The 18,157-nt window shown below is 38.5% G+C and overlaps 1 protein-coding gene across 5 annotated transcripts in view; it reads left to right on the top strand.

The window, feature by feature from the left end:
• celf3a (cugbp, Elav-like family member 3a) overlaps window positions 1-18,157 on the top strand; it is a 64,237-nt gene that overhangs the window by 34,209 nt on the left and 11,871 nt on the right. For 3 of the 5 annotated variants that reach the window (XR_014608476.1, XM_084131335.1, XM_084131334.1), the window contains exons 3-7: window positions 466-717; window positions 2,293-2,570; window positions 2,954-3,036; window positions 16,452-16,500; window positions 17,164-17,289. Coding sequence is in view for 2 of the 5 variants with exons in the window: in XM_084131335.1 (XP_083987461.1) it covers window positions 2,426-2,570; window positions 2,954-3,036; window positions 16,452-16,500; window positions 17,164-17,289 (403 nt within the window). In the remaining 3 variants the exon portion in view is untranslated. Of the gene's footprint in view, window positions 1-465; window positions 718-2,292; window positions 2,571-2,953; window positions 3,037-16,451; window positions 16,501-17,163; window positions 17,290-18,157 lie in introns of those variants that run through there. The other 2 variants (XR_014608477.1, XR_014608478.1) reach the window with 1 other exon arrangement.

The following is an 18,157-nucleotide window of genomic DNA, read 5'->3' as shown; positions in this document are numbered from 1 at the left end:
ATAACTATTGTTTTTTTTTTATAAATAGGCCTAAAATAAAGAGTTTGCTATCGCCTATTTATCTTTTCTTTATGTTTGTTGTAATTGTATTGACTTCTTGTATGCATATGGAAAATATGTCCCTTTGTCCATTGTACTCAACTCATTCTCTGAGAAACCAAGAACGCCTGTAATTATAGTACTGTACTACATTTATTCAAAGGTATTTCGCGACAATCTGAATTAATTTTGAAAAAGTATTAAAAAAACGATACATTCGTATGCATACAGTTGCAGTTACAAGATTTTAAATGTGAGGTTTGCATCACGAAAAACAAAACTTATTGTGAAACAGTTGCAATTGTGAGACATAATAGCGCAAATATATATATATAAAAAAAAAATCTCAAGTGAGATATAGCCTACTATAGGCGCGATTTGGAGAAATAAAGTCATGATTACATGATCTTCTTTTTACTTCCATAGTATACCAGAGTGAAATGAAAAGGACAGCTGTTCGTATTTGACAGCACCCAATGGTTCGTGAGAGGAAAATGTAGACGCTCCCTTAATCCGAGTAAGCATCACGGTTTCCACACCCCGAGGGAGGACAGGAGATGGACAGGAGGGGGACACCGGCTTTCGACGTCAAAAGCTACGGGTTATACGGAGTGTCAACACCTTGAATATAGGCTACAGCATTACCGTGCGTCTTCTTCACTGCCTCTGCATTAAAACGTGAGTGAAATACATTTTATTTGCATTTAAACTTCTATTGATTCATGCATGTATTCTAGTCAACAGGAGATATTTGAGAGGGCACAGAGAGACAAAAACCAAGACGATTCAAGGGTGACAGATGCACGGATTTAGTTGAATGTACAGTGGTTTGCGTTCAAGCCCATCCGCTCTCCATCAGCTCTCTTTATCAGTGCACGAAGAATATCAGACCATATTCTACAACCAGACAGAAAGACTGCAAATAAACAAACATCCCCTTGGGATTAACAAAAGAGAGAGAGAGAGAGAGGGAAGGAAACGAGAGCAAATTTCGGCTTTGCACACACACCAGAGAGCTCGTAAGATTTGAATAAACTTCTTTCAGTCTTTATTGATTTGAAGGCGTGAAGTTGCATGGATAGTTGCGTGTTTTTGTTCTCTGTCATGTATGTGCGTATGTGGTGTCGTGACAAAGAGCCACATACGCCTGAGCCTCCAGTGTGGATTAAACAAAGAAGCTACTGGGATATCCGTCAATATTTATAAGCATTTTTATTTTATTGCATTCAGTTTTAATGTGCTCTATTGCCAGAGCTCGTAACATAAGCTTCTTTGTTCTGCTGTAATATTTTGTTCTCTTAAAATTCCTTTATAGAAACCACTCTTATCCTATGTTTTGATAACATGTTATAATAGCTTAAATTATTGATATTTACATTATATATGCATTCATTTAAACATATCATTAGTGTATATTGAAATAGCTATAAATGTTATTATATTTACACCACGAATCTGCTAAGCATTGTATGATGTTTGACATTTATGATGTATTGAAATCCTTATTGTCCTCCATAATATTATGCAAATAATTCAACACAAACCAATCAACGCTCATTAAGACTTTGTTTAGTAGATTATTTCAGCTTTGGTGTGCTATCTGTTTTATTTATAAACGTTATAACTTGTAAGATTTCCCATTGTGTGAGAATTTCACCATTCAAAATCGACCGACATGGAAGATTGTAATTCTGGCATGGCGATTGGTGGCTTTTCTTTTATCATTTGCATATTGAATTGTGAGTGGTCTTTCGTTCTTACATCTAGTTAAAGTAGCTACCTTCATATTGCAAACGCGGCTGAGGCCGGGAGGTCTTAAACGTTGATGTTTTACATTTAATAATGCATATTCAATTATTTTAAAACATCTCCACAAGTTGCAAATTAGTCAGTGAGCATATTTTTCGTATATTCGCTCACGAGCAGGAATGGTTTGAAGAGGTAACCATAGCAACAGTAGACCGCTCCAGTACTTTATCGCACGCGCACGGTACAATGGCAAAACTTAAACACACTTTATTCGTTCTATATTTCACAGATATATAATAAAAGCTTTAGTGTTATGTTTAAAGGCTCTTTCAAATACTTAACGTTTGGCTAACTGTGTTGTAAACACAATAAAATTCCATTCCTGACGGTCTTTAACGCTTTACTTTGGCTACTTTACAAGCATCACAAATATAAATCTTGTTAATGGGAGTTATTATAAAGTGTTAGCGAGTATTTTAGCTTTATGTGTTTTGTTTTACGCAGAGCTGTCACGGTTCAACCCTTTTCCACGGGGACTCGAGTTTAACACCGCGACTCTTCCTCCGCCGCTGAGCCGCTCTCCAGTGCTGAAACCCCGGGCGCAGCTGTCGCTCCGTTCCCTTAGGAAACTGTCCTAATGAAGGAGGCCGACGCCATCAAGCTCTTCATTGGCCAGATCCCGCGGAATCTGGAGGAGAAGGACCTGAAGCCCATCTTTGAGCAGTTTGGGAAGATCTATGAGCTCACGGTGATCAAAGACAAGTACACGGGAATGCACAAAGGTAATTAAACGAGATTGACGCGGCTCTATTGAGCGGACAGTCTCAAGAGGAGATGTAAGACTAATGGTGCTAGATGAGATTCCTTTTCATATCTGAAGAGAAACGTCTCTTGTACTGCATCTAGTGAGGACACATACTGTGTTTTAATGTGTAGAAACTTTAACCTTTAGTTTGACATAGCATTAATTTCCTTCTACTTCATTTTGAGTTTGCTTCCAACGGTCTAGCTTTCTAAAGAAATCTATTCACAGAAAATGCATCTGTGTTGAGAGAGATGCATTCTTTCATCTATTTCTTAGTCACAGTTGCTTAATATTCATGGACTGTTTAGGTTTTGCTATATTTTTACTTGTACATCCCACGTTGTTTTCTTGTTCCTTCAGGATGTGCGTTCTTGACGTACTGTGCGAGGGAGTCAGCCTTGAAGGCCCAGAATGCACTGCACGAGCAGAAGACATTGCCTGGGGTGAGTTGTCGCTGTAGATGACCTGAACGCAGAGACGGGGCTGTATAAAAAATTGATTTGTTTAAATCAGACAAACATTTCCAATTGTCTATATATAGCAGACTGCATATAGAATAAATCTTTTATCATAAAGCACTTCTCGCAGTGGGGGGAACATGAAGTTGTTTCTAAAAGTAGAAACAACACATTAGATGGTTCAGCAAACAGGATCTGTGGAAATCTGTGTTGACTGAACAGACTTTAATTAGGTATGTAGGAGGGCACAATCCTTGAAGGCATCCGCGATCATGTCGCTCTCTGAAGTCGTTGATTAGCTGTTAGGCCATCTGCCGTGCCAGAGCCGTGACGGGCAACCTGTAAATTCAGAAACCTCCAATCTCTTCATCTTTTTTTAATGCGTTTTTATGTTTTCATCCGTAAATCACCTACTTTTTTAGATTTGCCAGATGTACTGGATCATTATGAGCGTTGTTGCGAGTCGAATGTTCTTGACGTCAACGTACAGTATAGAACTCGAGGATGAGATTATATGGTCTGTTTTGAGATTTAATGAGGAATTAATACAACTATACGCTCAGTGCTCGCATGATGTTTTTTTTTCTTTCTGTTGATTAGACTTGAAGCAAGCAAACCCACAGGGAATCTTTTGCTTCCCCTCAGATTCTATTTAAGCGAGTTTAATTTGCACAAGAGGAAGCTGCATGCGAAGGCGCCGTAAAAGCAGAGACACGATGTGGACTGAGCGGCCAAACAGAAGCTTCTGGTGCATCTGAACAGACTCCGAGCCAATTGTGGTCCCACCAGACGCAGGCTAATGAAGGGATATATGGCTTTATTACTCCGTATGTCACATCACGTAACATCGAAGACTGGCTGAGTAGTGTTAGAAGCGACAAAATTAAATTGAAGCGAGACCACGTTGTGCCTTAGTTTCCGAGAACCAGTGTTCGCGAGCATCTGTTTAGATTGTTTTTCCTTATGGTGCGTAACGTTATGCGCATGTGTGCTCAAGAGTAACTCCAGAACAAATCCCATTATTAGCATGACAGTAGTCTGACCTTTGCGACCTCTCCAGGCGTAGATCAGCGGGTTCCCTCGGCTTTAAATCCTCTCTCCTCCTCCTCTGTCCCTCCATCCTTCTATTAGTCTACCCCCCTCACCTAAGCCTGGTAAGACGGTGTTCAAACCTCCCCCCTGAGGTACGAAAGGGAACCATGTTATTAAGAACTACAGCCCCCCCCTTAAAGAGAAATCTCTCTTCCTCTTTCTCTGTCTCTCTCTTTCATTCTTTTTTCACACACACACACGGAAAGCCCAGCTGTGTGGCATTATTACCAGCTCATGGCACCTGCCATTCAGAGCAAGCCCCGCCCCCAGCCTGTCAATCATAGCGAATCGCTCCGGCAACGCTGCATGATGTGTGTTTAGAGTGCGTGTGCGGGTGAGATAGGAATTGTTACCACGACGAGGGGAGAAAGACAGATAAGATAAGACCGAATTTGGCTTGGAACCTTAATTTCTCACTTTTTTTCTTTTTCCCCTCAGGCTTTGTTCACACTAGGCTGAATTCAGATTTATTTTCCAGATTTGATCTTTAAGACTCACTGTTTGCATTGTCAATTTGCAAGTGATGAAACGTATCCGCCTGTTCAAATAGTGTAAGTAAAGGGATAATTCCACCAAAAATGACAATTTTGTCATCATTAACTCACCCTCATGAAACCGTCTTCTGCGAAACACAAAAAGTTTTTTTTGTGGTCCTTTTGGATCCCATTGGCAGGTTAATTTTAGTGTAATTTTTATTGTATTTAATAGTATTTTGAATTAGATACATTTTTTTTATATTTTTAGTTTTCATTTTAGTTTTAGTAATTTAGCATTTAATTTTATTTGTATTTTAATTTGAGTAATTTTTGTATTTCAACTAAAACATTAATTTTTTTCCCCCATCATTTAAGGTTTTTAAGTTTTTCATCTAATATTTATATTTTGTTTTATTTCAGCTTTATTTCAATTAATGTAAACAATCTTTAATCTTTGTTTTTAGTTACTTTGGACAACAACAGTTTAAATATTCTTCGAAACATCTTCTTTTGTGTTCTGCAGGTTGAGTAAATGATGCCAGAATTTTAATGTTTGAGGTGAATTATACCTATTAATATTAAAATTTTCTACATAAGTTGCTATAATAACAACTTAGTTTTCGCTTTCTTCTACTGAGAGTAGCTATCATTGGGGAATAAGAAGTTGAAAATATCCCTCTGCTTATGTGACCTCCCACACATTGAATTTGGGTCACAAGAACGTTGTGTTATTTGTATATACTGTATATTACTTGTTGTTTGCATGTGTGTACTAGTTTTCACAAAAGCGCAAGGTCTAGAGACTGAACTCATTTAAAAAGTGAACTCATTTTAACCTGAGTGCTGCGATTTTAGAATGCTGTGTCATGCGCAAGACACTGCAAAAGACATGACGGTGAAAGACATCTGTCTACTGCATGTTTACATTGAAAAAATAATGGAAAAGAAGTGCAGTGGAATGGAAAAACACGTTCTGTGTAAACGGCCCCTAACTCTTGTCTCTCTCACTCTCATTTAATACTAAAGACAACTCTCATCTGTTGAGTGGACCTCCAGGGGGGATGAGAATTGTCTTTAGTATTAAATGAGAGTGAGAGAGACAAGAGACAAGAGTTAGGTGTCATTCAAGCGGCCCACTGTGTTGTCTTTATTTCAACATAGTATTCAAAGCCACAAAGAAAAGGCAGTATTCTTAACTCTGAATAAATATCTAAATATACAAATACATAAATAAATCCTAACAATATTCATTCAAATGTTTCAGGCTCTTTCACACAGCAGGCTGATCTCAGGTAGGTATCTCAGGCCCTGCTTACACCTGGTATTACGATGCGTTTTGGTCAATCGGATCACAAGTGGACGACACTAAATACAGGTGTAAACGGGGTCTAAAATGTTTTGAGCTTGTCCACTTTCAACCACTTCCAGAGGTAGTCAAAGAAGTATTAGACAGGATTGTTTTCGTAGAGTAAACGCTCATGTGGTCGAATTCGTTCGAACAGCCACAAAAGGCCGCCTACTCTCCGTCTACTGAGCTAATGCTCAAACATAATGGGAATCGTGCTTGCCAGACGCAACTTCGTCAGCTGTATACTCAAGAATGGTTTGAAGACGAAAAATGTACCAAGCATGATGTTTTCTCACCATTCCTGATTTCTAACACGCACTCACCGCATTCGGCGAGTGTCAGAGGAGAAACAAAAGCTACTGCTCTCCGTATGTTTTTTTTTTTCTGTGTTCATATGTAAATTGCGTGAGCTTATTTCGTTCATTAGCTCGAAAGATCTGAAGAAGCCCATACGTTTACCCGTCCATAGACCCTCCCTTTGAAGAAATCAGGACAGAAGTGGTTGAAAGTGGACAAAAGAGACGGATTAAAACACCAGGTGTAAACGAATATGTATCTGCCTTATCTACTTGTGATCCGATCGACCAAAACGCATCTTAATATGTAAACAGGGCCTCAGGTAACCAACTCAGGTAAATGATACCCTAACAGACTTCTCTATGAAATAACTGTGCTAAAATTATTAATAAAATGAGCATTCACTTGAAACACAATAGTTGGACGTTAAAGCATTTGAGTAGCAGTTTTTATTCTCTGAAATTTGATAATATTTCCTAACCTTTAGTATTAAATGAGAGTGAGAGAGACAAGAGTAAGGGGTTATTCAAGTGGTCCTCTGTGTTGTCTGAGGATGCGCCACAGTCGTCATTGTAACTCTCAAACTCTCAGAATTTACAAAATGCAGTTTTTATATATATAATATATATATATATTTAGCTCTTATATATATATACTCATTATAACACCTTAATGTAATATTAATACAAGTAAATACTAGTACACACATGCAAACAACAAATAATATACAGTATATACAAATAACACACCATTCTTGTGACCCAAATTCAATGTGGACACACACTTATGTACATCATGACATCTTACCATGATGCTGAACTCATGAGGTGCATTTTATTCATGAATTTGTCTCTAAAACTTCTGCCTTGTTCACACACTCACTAATCAATACATAGTGAAACCCACAGAGTTCACTATATAAGTAAAGAGTGATTTAGATACTATAGACACCACTGCATATTGCTTATGCCATTACACACACACATTGTGTCCTGAATGACAAACAAAAACCTTAACAATCCTAAAAAATGTTGAAATTGAAATTCTAAACATACAAATGTGTTTTGGGTTTGTAATAATCATATTTCATGCAATTATTTTAGACTGCTGTTTGGGCAAGCGAAAAATGCCTAACAAAAAACATTCTAATATTGTAATTTCGCTACTATTGAAACTCTGAATAAAAGATCAACTGAGAGCATTGTATTGAAGGGAGAGGTTAAGACAGACAAGGGAGGAGGGGTTGAACAGATGGCACGGCTGGAGTGGCACCTGGCCTTATGTTTAATTTCAGGTGAGAGGCTCGCAGTGATTGTAGACAGAGGAGGAGAATGGAGACCTGGAGTCCTCTTTCTGGTTTTCCGATCCCATGATCTCCTCCTCCTCCCCCTCCTCTTATCTTTCCCCATCTCTCCTATCTCTCGCTCTTTGCCTATCGTTGCCATCCCAACGTGTTTGCTTATAGCTCCGTTTATCACACGGCCCCACTTGCACGGGCACAACAAAGCGGCGGGCGATACTTCAGCCGTGCACGCGTTCCTTCAAGCTTTTAAACATACACATTAACACCTTCGTTTGCTCGTTTCCTCTATTTGAGAATTGGCCACATCTCAAATCGTACTCTTTTTGGCCTCCTTTTAGCATTTAAAAAAACTGCAGCTACAAGGCAAAAAACCCCAGATGAATTTGGAAGACAGTTGTTGTGTTGGCGATTTATGGTATAATGTGACTCAGCTGGATTCTATCTGACTTCAGTTAAGATAAATATCAGCTTTCACACTGAGTTTTTTTACGGTTTGTTTGATCTGCTGTTTCAGGAACAGCTTTACTCTTACTCCTGCCTCAGAGAAAAAACTGTGACAAAGCAAGATGATCAGCAGGACAGACCAGATAGATTCTGTTTGCACTATTAATGCTGTTTTTACTATTATAATTATGATTCAAAGCATCAAATTACGCCCGTCCCTATTGAAATAGCGTTTCAATTGGCGTGCACGCATTTTTGGCATTTTCATGTTTGGGACGAGTTGTGCGTCTGAACGCATGTTTAAAAGAGCGTCTGTTGTGCCTTTGTTGTGGGGGAAGGGAGGGCAGGTGTTATTAGAGAGGGGGATGGAGTGTGTGAGAGTGAATGTCTGGATGTTTGTTTGTAGTTTAGTACAATGTGCTCATTCTGATTTACGTCGTAGTATGTTTCGGGCACCCGGAAAGTCAAATAAGATAAGATTGGTTGTTGTATACCCTAAAATATGTGTCATGTTTTGTTCAGCGTATGCTTTTTACAGATACAGTAAGTGCACTACACTTAAACTATGTGTACATGTGAAATGTACTTCTATGAAAATCCAATTGGATTCTGTGTAAGAAAGTGAATGCAAACTCATATTACTGTACTTTTTACACAAATGAAAGCCAAGCGATCATATCAGACTAACGCGATCCGACGACTTAGATGCGGAATTGCATGCGCACACGTTTCCTTTCCAGAAATGCGCGATTAAGTATATTTGACTTAGTGTCAGTGTCTATACTCACATCCAGGCAGGATGAGTCCATTGTTCAGATGAATTGAAGGGTTACAGGGTTCGAGAGCGTGAAAGAGGGAGAGAGGTGAAAGTAGGTCTAATTAAAGAGAAATTGGACGGATATGTGAAAAGGGGGGAAGATTGAGGGGTGAATTGGGGGAAGGGGGGAAATGAAAGAAAATTTGACATAATGAGCCGGGGGTGGTGGGGGTGGTGGGGGTGGTGGGGGTGGAGGCAGCGGACGTCCATGAGCTTAAAGACAGACATCTGCTAGTAAGTGTGTGTGTGTGTGTGTGTGTGTGTGTGGCATTTGATGATTACACACTCTGTAAGAGCAGAACTTAATCTGATGGACATGTATCCACTGTGCACAGTAGATTTTTTCACACCATTGAGACTAAAATTAAACTAGCTAATGGACATTTTCTACTTTTCAAAGCGTAGTTAACTGCAAAAACTGCCATTTTCATCCACTTTTTTTGTTGTTGTGTGTGGTAGGGTTTCAGATGCTCAGACATTTATTATAATAAAGTCCCAAACAACAGATCCCCTTGGGTCCGTCCTACTTCCTCTCTTGATTTGGTTGGTTTTCATTGTCTGCAATAAATCATGTAATCTTAAGAGCATGTTTGCTGGCTGTAATCTGTCTTCTTTCTGAATGTGTCCCAGATCAATATTGTTGCTCAGGAAAAGCCATGAAGACACTAAATGATAAATATGGCATTTGCAGATTTCCTGATGAGTAATAAGGACGTATCGAATTTTCAATTTGAAGTGTCCATGACCATTTTTTAAAACATACTGGCCTGGTTTCACAGACCGGCTTAGACTAAGCCAGGACTAACCCTTAGTTCAATTAGGACATTTAAGTAGCTTTTAGAAACGTTCCTTAAAATAAAAATTTTACTGGTGTGCATCTTGAGACAAAACAATGGCACTGACGTATATTAAAATATTGCAAGGTGCTTTCAGTTAAGACAGCTCAAACATGCATTTTAGTCTGGGACTAGGCTTAAGCCTTGTCTGTGAAACTGGACAAAATATTCTATACCTGTTTTTACCAGGTACAGCTGTTTCAAATGAAGAATATTCACTATGAAAGTGTTAATTACAAACATACTTAAAATAACCACAGACAGTAGTTACAGCGGAAGTCAATGGGGCAACCACACAATGATTTTAATCTACTATAACTTTTTTTATTTGTTCGTTTTTACAAACTGAGAGCCAAGTTGATCTAATCAGTAAAGAGAAAAGAGTAGCAAACAAATATGCATTATTTACTTTAATCCATTTCTTTTCTCTTCAACTTAGCATTTGGTTCCCATAGACAGAAATAAAGTAGAACCCCATCTCAATCAACAGGACAGTTTCTTGCCTTCGTGTTCAGAGTGTTAGACATCAGCGCTATTGCAAGCATCGCTCATATGAGGTCTGTTTGTTTGAATGTGTTACATTCAGAATTTGATATGCATATCGAGTTAGCAAGCCCAACCAATGCACATCTCCACACATGCTTTTCCCCCCTCTATCTCTCTCTCTGTCCATCCTTTTCTATTTAAGCAGGCGTTGACGCTGACAGCTTTTACGTCTGTGTTACTATTGTAATTGCTTACGGTCTAGCGATTGGCACGTTTGAAACAGGCGAATTGATTAGAGCTTATTGATTATTTCAAGAATGAAGATTTTAGGTGCTTTAATCGTCCAGCCAAGGTGGTGTTTCATTGTCTAATGAGAGTAATTGAAGTGACTTTTCAAGCAGCGACAGCAACATGACATGCTATTAAAAGGCCTTTTCCTAATTCTCATAGGATTATCATACATGCAGTTTCGATGACCTCATAATTAATCAATAATAATGGAATATTTGTATTCAGTGTGCTGTTATTTCTTAATAACACTGCAGAGGTGAATACAAATGATGAACTTGTGCATTTTCCCTTATACATTCATATAAATATATGTTGAATTGGTCAAGTATTCTCTAAACTGATGTAGAATTTTGTGTTTGAGTATAAGACACATCAGTATCTTGTTATCTTTGGCATGTTTAATTGGCATTAAATGGCATATTTTTGGATCGTCTTTCTGATGTAACCGTGTTTATTATAAAATGGGAAATGGATGCGGCTGAAAGAATAAGCTAGAAAAGGAGATTGAAAAGAAAGAGAGTGGAATATATTGGGGGTGGGGTGGCGCGCAGGTTGATTACGGTCGCAGGTCCTGTTGCCAGGAGACGGCTGGGACAAGGGATGCTGGGTTGCTAGGGAACCAGCTCAATGCAATGGCCAGCATTGCATGATGGGTACAGAGGCAAGATTGAGAATAGTCTTTGTGTGGATACACACCTAATTTAACATCTGCCACCACACACACACTGACAAGTCGCAAGAGAGATCCTCTTGAGCTAGCTTGAGTGCAAAACACACACACGCACACACAGTCATTCTTTCCATGCACAGAGAAACTTGGGGAGTATGAACAAACAGCATGCCTTGCAGGCATGTAGCGTGTGCGTGAATGTGAATTGTGGTCTGATTTTTGAGCTCTTATGAGTCACTGGCTTTCTGAATTTTGCTCATATTGTGCAGTAGTTTGTGTGAATGGAACAGTCAAATTTGGGTGTGTCTTCTTCACATTTTGTTTCGGATGCATAAGCATATAGCTATTTTACAGGTCAAACACTGATTTGCTTGTATACGTGTTCGAGGCACTACATGGAGGGTGGCGGCAGAGTAAATGTCAGTTGATTCAATAATCTATGGATTTAATATCCCATAATCCCAGTGAAATCCCTGGCCTCAGATCAAGGCGCAGATTAAGTGTGTGTGTGCAGAGTTTTTTTATGCTGGCAGATGAACCAAGCAGGAGTTATGACCTGTGCTTCTAATGGCATGTACAGAGGGATATTACATGAATATATTTTTTTGGTATTTTCTATTTTTGTAAGCAGACAATTGTGTTCTCCTGCTACAACACACATTGAAGGATTGCATTTATTTGTGTATAGATGTTTTGATTGATTTGCATATTTTTTCGTATTGGTCCTTGGTTTCCTGGTGTTTCATTCTGCAGTTTATTCAAATATTTAATGATTACTATAATAAATTGTCACTTAATGGCAGTGGTGTTACCGCAATATTGTATACTTTTGGTTTATGTTGTTTTTTTGGAAGGGGGGGAGGGTTAAAACCTGAAGGGCTATTATGAATGCTTAGTGGCATCACCATTTATTTTTTAAATGACAGTAAATGACGTTTACATTGTTACATTTTATTTCAAATTCATCATAGAAACCTCAAGAAAAATGCATCACTGTTTCCACAAAAATCTTAATTATCACAACAGTTTTCAATATTGATAATAATAAGTTGATTATGTTTCTTGAGCAGCAAATCAGCATATCAGAATGATTTCTGAAGGATCATGTGACAGTGAAGACTGGATTAATGATGTTATAAATTCACCTTTGCATCACAGGAATAAATTACATTTTCATATATATTACAATAGAAAACAGTTATTTGAAATTGTAATATTTCACAATATTACTGTTTTGATTTTTGCATTTAAATATTTAACTGTTTTGAAAAATATTAAAAACTGGCCCTAAACATTTGAATGGTATTGTATATAGCAGAGTACTAGATTTAATGAATGTAAAAGCAACTGTAGAATGTTAATCATCTGTAATTATTAGTGTGGTTATATTAGTTTTCTTTGTCGAGCAGCGTTTGTGGAAGCCAACAGGTTTCTCTCGTCCCGATGATGGAGAGTCTTCACTGCCTCTGTTGCTTTGGCAACCATAGCAGTTACACATGCTACTTTTATCTGTCTATCTCTGTCTCTCTCTATTTTCCTTTCTCATAAATAAATTCGCAAAGACTCACTTTTCATCCATTTTGATCGCCCTATTTTTTTTTCTCTCTCTCTCTTTCTCTGTTCTTTTTTTCCCATCACTACCTTCCCCTCCCCTCGTCGTCCGGGGCAACCTTGTTTACCTGCTGGGTAGCTCGTCTCGCCGTTGTCATGGTGACAGAGGGTTGGTTGCCGTGCCGACCTGAAGTGGCAGTGCCACGACTCTCTCTCTCTGTCTCTCTCTCCCACTATTTCTTGTCTCTTCCCGTCTCTCTCGTCCTTTTGTACCCTTTCTCCTCACCCTTTCCTTTTTGTTCTCTGCCACTCTTTCTGCTTTTCCTTTCAGTAATCCTTGAAGCTCAGTGACTCATCACAGTGCAAGGAAAGATGTGAATAAAGCTCATAAAGGATTTTCTCGTACATCACAGCGCATCTGTAGCCTGTACAGAAATGATGCTTTTCAGTAATGTTTTGGTTTGATGTGCCATCTTCCTGTTGATTCATGCATGTTAAATGAGTGAGCTGTTCCCTTGCCTCAACCTTGATGTGAGTTGGCTCCTTTCCGAAAATGAATCCAAAATGGCACAGTCATTAACCTAATCCATTCTGCTGACCATTTCAAAGTGCTCATGCAGTCAACAGTTGGCCAGCTACCTGACGTGTGTTATACACTCTTGAAAATAAAGGTCAAAAAATGGGTTTACAGCCTAACGTCATACGAGGACTTACGAAAACCTCTCCAAAGAACCCAGGAGGTCTTCACTTTTCCTCTTTTGATTGATCAATACATTGATCTAAACTTTCAAAGATTCAAAGATCTTCAAAGCTCTTACGGATTTATGAATGAACCGCTCGTTTTAAAATCTTCCCGGTCTGCTGACATTTGTTATGACATCCGCTTCAAACATTACAATGCTCATGATAACTTTCATTAACTCTACAATAAGTAAATCCATTTCACCAGTAATTACTTTTTCGACAGCGATGCCATAGACGGAGCTAATGCAAAACCGCAAAATTCTAAAGATGGCTGCATGCTTGTTTCTCTGGCGCATAAGGTCTATATCCACTGCAGTTTTCAAATCTCATTTTCGCTCTTACACGCTACCGTTCAAAAGAATGTTTTTTTTTTTTTTAACTAAGCTTGCAATCAGTGATTGCGAGCTTATGCTTACCAAGGCTGCAATTATTTGATCATAAATACAGTAATATTGTGAAATATTATCATTTAAAATAACCATTTTCTACTTGAATATATTTAAAATGTAATTTATTCCTGTGATGGCAAAGCTGAATTTTCAGCATCATTACTCCAGTCTTCAGTGTCACATGATCCTTCAGAAATCATTCTAATATGCTGATTTTCTGCTCAAGAAACATTTCTTCTTATTATCAATGTAGAAAACGATTTTTTTTCAGGAAAGTTTTAAAGAACACCACTTATTTGAAACGGAAATCTTTTGTAACATTATAAATGCCTTTACTGTCACTTTTGATTAATATGATGTGCTGTTGCTGAATAAAAGTATTAATTTCTTTAAAAAAAATATTTCTGACGTCAAACTTTTGAAAGGTATTGTTCAGATATGGCACACTAACACCATTGTTTCCGTTGATGGATGTTGAATCTTGTGCCACACAACATGGCTCCTCGTGTGAATGTACGTGAACTTATGAATTTAAGTAGATTTAAGTAGGGAGTTCAAGAAAAAAGTTCTTGGCTGAAAGTGATGGAAGAACCATTAAATAACCTTGTTTATGAACTAAATTGGGAGCAGCTGCCCCCAACACAATGATAAAACACCCTCAAAAGTTATTTTTCCCCTGTATGCCAGTGTTTTCTGAAGATAAACAAAGCAATTTGGGCAAATCAGATTTAAGCGCTGCAAAACAAGCTCTTACACTGAGATCAGATTAGTAATCACCAGAGGGAGTTACACTAGGAAAGCAAAAGAACTGATCCAGAACAGACGTATAGTGGGTGTTGGGGATCTTTACAGTGCTTTACATTACTGCAACAATCAATGAGACCTGCTTCATTAGTCATCCTGATAAATGCCCTTCTGTTTGCGCCCTTCTCCGCGAGTCGTGTAATATATTTTTGGCGTGCTGTGAAATAGTGAAAGTCATTATGTATGGTTTATATGGCCCTGTGTGTGTGTGCGTGAGAGAGAGAGAGAGTGATTGCAGGCAAATGCCTGATCAATACGGACCCCAAATGAGCGATCGCGGCTGGTCGGATAAAACCAAGCGATCTGAATTGGGGCGAAATGTCACCTGCTGCATAATTAACGCTTTTATGTTGATTCGGGTAATTTAGCTCAGAGCGTCTCTCCTTGCCTCTCATCCACTCCTTTTACTAATTGTATTTATTTAAATTAGGGCTGAAGTGATTGAACAATTCCATGTATAATTCCGAATGTCATTTGAATTACAATACTAATACTATCTACTGTTCATGCTCATTTATATTTTCCATTCATTTTGCTGTAAAATAGAATTTAGTCCTAACAATCATTTAATGGTTGTTTTTAGAGAATAATATGGACGTAATAGTTTTATAACCCACTAATATGGTGTTGTCACATTTCTTTTACAGTTCAGTATTGTAGCAAATTGTGGTTATACTGTCATTTTATTTAAATGTATACTACTGTTCAAAAGTTTGGAGTCTGAAAGAGTTTTTTTTCTTCATGTTTTTAAAAGTCTCTTATGCTCACCATGATTGCATTTATTGGATCAAAAGTTGTAAAAACAGTAATATTGTGAAAAATTCTTACAATTTGAAATGACTGTTTTCCAATTTATATATATATTAAAATATAGTTAACTCCTGTGATAGCAAAGCTGAATTTTCAGCAGCCGAATAGAAAAGTTCTAAAGATCAGTATTAATTTAAATTAGAAAGCTTTTGTAACATAATGTAAATGTCTTTACATACATATACATATACATATACATAACCCTTGGTATATATAACCACCTAACCTTGGTTAAATTTGGTTATGTATATACAATATTTTTTCCCTTTCCATTTTCATTTCCTCTCTCTCTCTCTCTCTCTCTCTCTCTCTCTCTCTCTCTCTCTCTCTCTCTCTCTCTCTCTCTCTCTCTCTCTCTCTCTCTCTCTCTCTCTCTCTCTCTCTCTCTCTCTCTCTCTCTCTCTCTCTCTCTCTCTCTCTCTCTCTCTCTCTCTCTCTCTCTCTCTCTCTCTCTCTCTCTCTCCCTCCCTCATTCTGTTTTCATGTTTTTTTCCTCTCATATGACCATCCCTCCCTTGTTCCCCTGGTGCCTCTTTCTCTCTTCTGTTTCAGAAGCACAGAATCTCTCACCGTTTTAATCTGCCGTGCGTCTGTAATCCAGATTAGCCAGCGAGCGTGCTTAATCCCATCACTTCCCCAATCCCACGTGGGTGTGTGCTTTTCCTGGTGCCTGAGAAAAATAGAGAGAGAGGGGCAGGATTAGGTGTGATGGAGAGAGAAAGAGCATAAAACGGATTCTTGATGAGAGATAAAAGTGGACTCAAGAGATGGCGATTAGGCCTCAAATGGAGGCAAACAAGTACAAAGGCTACATGGAGAGAGCAGAGATAAAGGGACACAAAAACAACAGAAGCAGGACCAGTGTGGAGATTTTTCTTTAAACTCTGGAATATTGAGGCAGATGGACAGGTCGTGAGATCTACATCACGCACATACATTAAGCCAGCGTTCTGCAATAAATGCACGCACAAACACAAGAGGAAATGAAAGGGCTGGATTATGAAGTACAGTTGATCATGTGATCATGTGCTCTGTGTTTCAGATGAACCGCCCCATTCAAGTGAAGCCAGCGGACAGTGAGGGCCGAGGAGGTAAAACACACACACACACACACACACACACACACGTTGGGTTTTCATGTTTTATGGGGATTTTACATAGACATGATTTTTAGACTGTACAAACTGAATATTTTATCCCTTACCCCCTAAACCTAGTCATCTATCTATCTATCTATCTATCTATCTATCTATCTATCTATCTATCTATCTATCTCACTTATGGGGATAGTTTTGTCTTAAAAGTATATCTAAGTAGACACAACAAAATGTTGGTTTTAATGGTAAATAAGGTTTTAATGGATAAATAAGGTTTTAATGGATAAATAAGGAATTCAACATTTTAAACCCATTAAATGGATGTGGAATGAGTACAGACTGATTTAATAATGTCTTATTGGATGTAAACGTCAACGCAATCCAAAATTACAATGCAAATGGTTCTTTCATTTTAATCCTGCATTAATACACACAGAAAACATGAGCTAGTTCCATTGTGTTGGTCAGCAAGTGACAGTCCTCTAGCGCCCTCTAGTGGCCAATAAAGTTATCACAACATGAAACTCGCTAGCATCGAGTGACAAATATTGCCTGAGATCATTTGATGGTTATTACCACTTTAAAATGATACATGATCTTACACAGCCATTTGTCTAGTATATGTATGCTTATCATGATCTGTCTTTCTGTATGTAGACAGGAAGCTGTTTGTGGGGATGTTGGGGAAACAGCTGTCAGACACCGATGTCAGAAAAATGTTTGAGCCTTTCGGGAGTATAGAGGAGTGCACAGTACTCAGAGGGCCTGACGGAGCCAGCAAAGGTGTGCAAACCACATTCAAATACATGCACTTCATCCTTCTCCTGCAAGGAATGGGGTTAACCAGGTGTATCATTCATAAGGCTTCAATTCTGACAAATATTTATAAACATTTTATTTATTAATTATTAGTCTTCGACTTGAAGGCTCTTTCGGTAAGTTTGCAGACAATAAAGCACGTCTGTACCAGCATTGTAGTAATACAAGTCAATTTAAGTCACCTTTATTTATATAGCGCTTTATACAGTACAGATTGTTTCAAAGCAGCTTTACAGGGATAACTGGAAAATTATGCATTTTGGCTGTTGTTCAGCTGAAGTCAGTTCAGTTTTGATTCAGTTCTGTTGTAAAGATCAGCAATTATTTAATTAAAGCAGTTCTGCCAAAAATAACGTCATCGTCCAGCTCAGTTCAGTTCTCAACAGCATCAGTATAGTCAGTTCAATAATATTGTTGAATATTAAGTGTCCCCAACTAAGCAAGCCAGAGGCGAAAGTGGCAAGGAACCCAAATTCCATCAGGTGACAGAATGGAGAAAAATACAGTGGGAGAATCCAGGCTCAGTCGGGGGGGCAGTTCTCCTCTGGCCAACGAACGAACATGGTGTGATTATGATTCAGGCTGCATCACAACAAGTCAGAATTCAGATCGGGATCAGTAGCATTCAAAAATTCATCCAGTTCCTTTTGCTTGAAGATCAATTCATCACGCTGGTATGGAGCCAAAGCTGGCCATAGGGTCTGTGCGGAGGACCTGTCTGGTTCTTGTGGTCTCTGCTGACGATCTGTGCCGATGGCTGTCATGTCGACCATGCCTTCACAGGGGATTGTCTAGTTGACAGGATCTCTGCTGACGTTCAGGGCTGCGTTGT

The sequence above is a fragment of the Abramis brama genome (assembly GCF_963993115.1).
Source record: "Abramis brama genome assembly, chromosome: 12".
Lineage (NCBI taxonomy): Eukaryota > Metazoa > Chordata > Actinopteri > Cypriniformes > Leuciscidae > Abramis > Abramis brama.
This window is presented reverse-complemented; position numbering and strand designations above follow the sequence as displayed.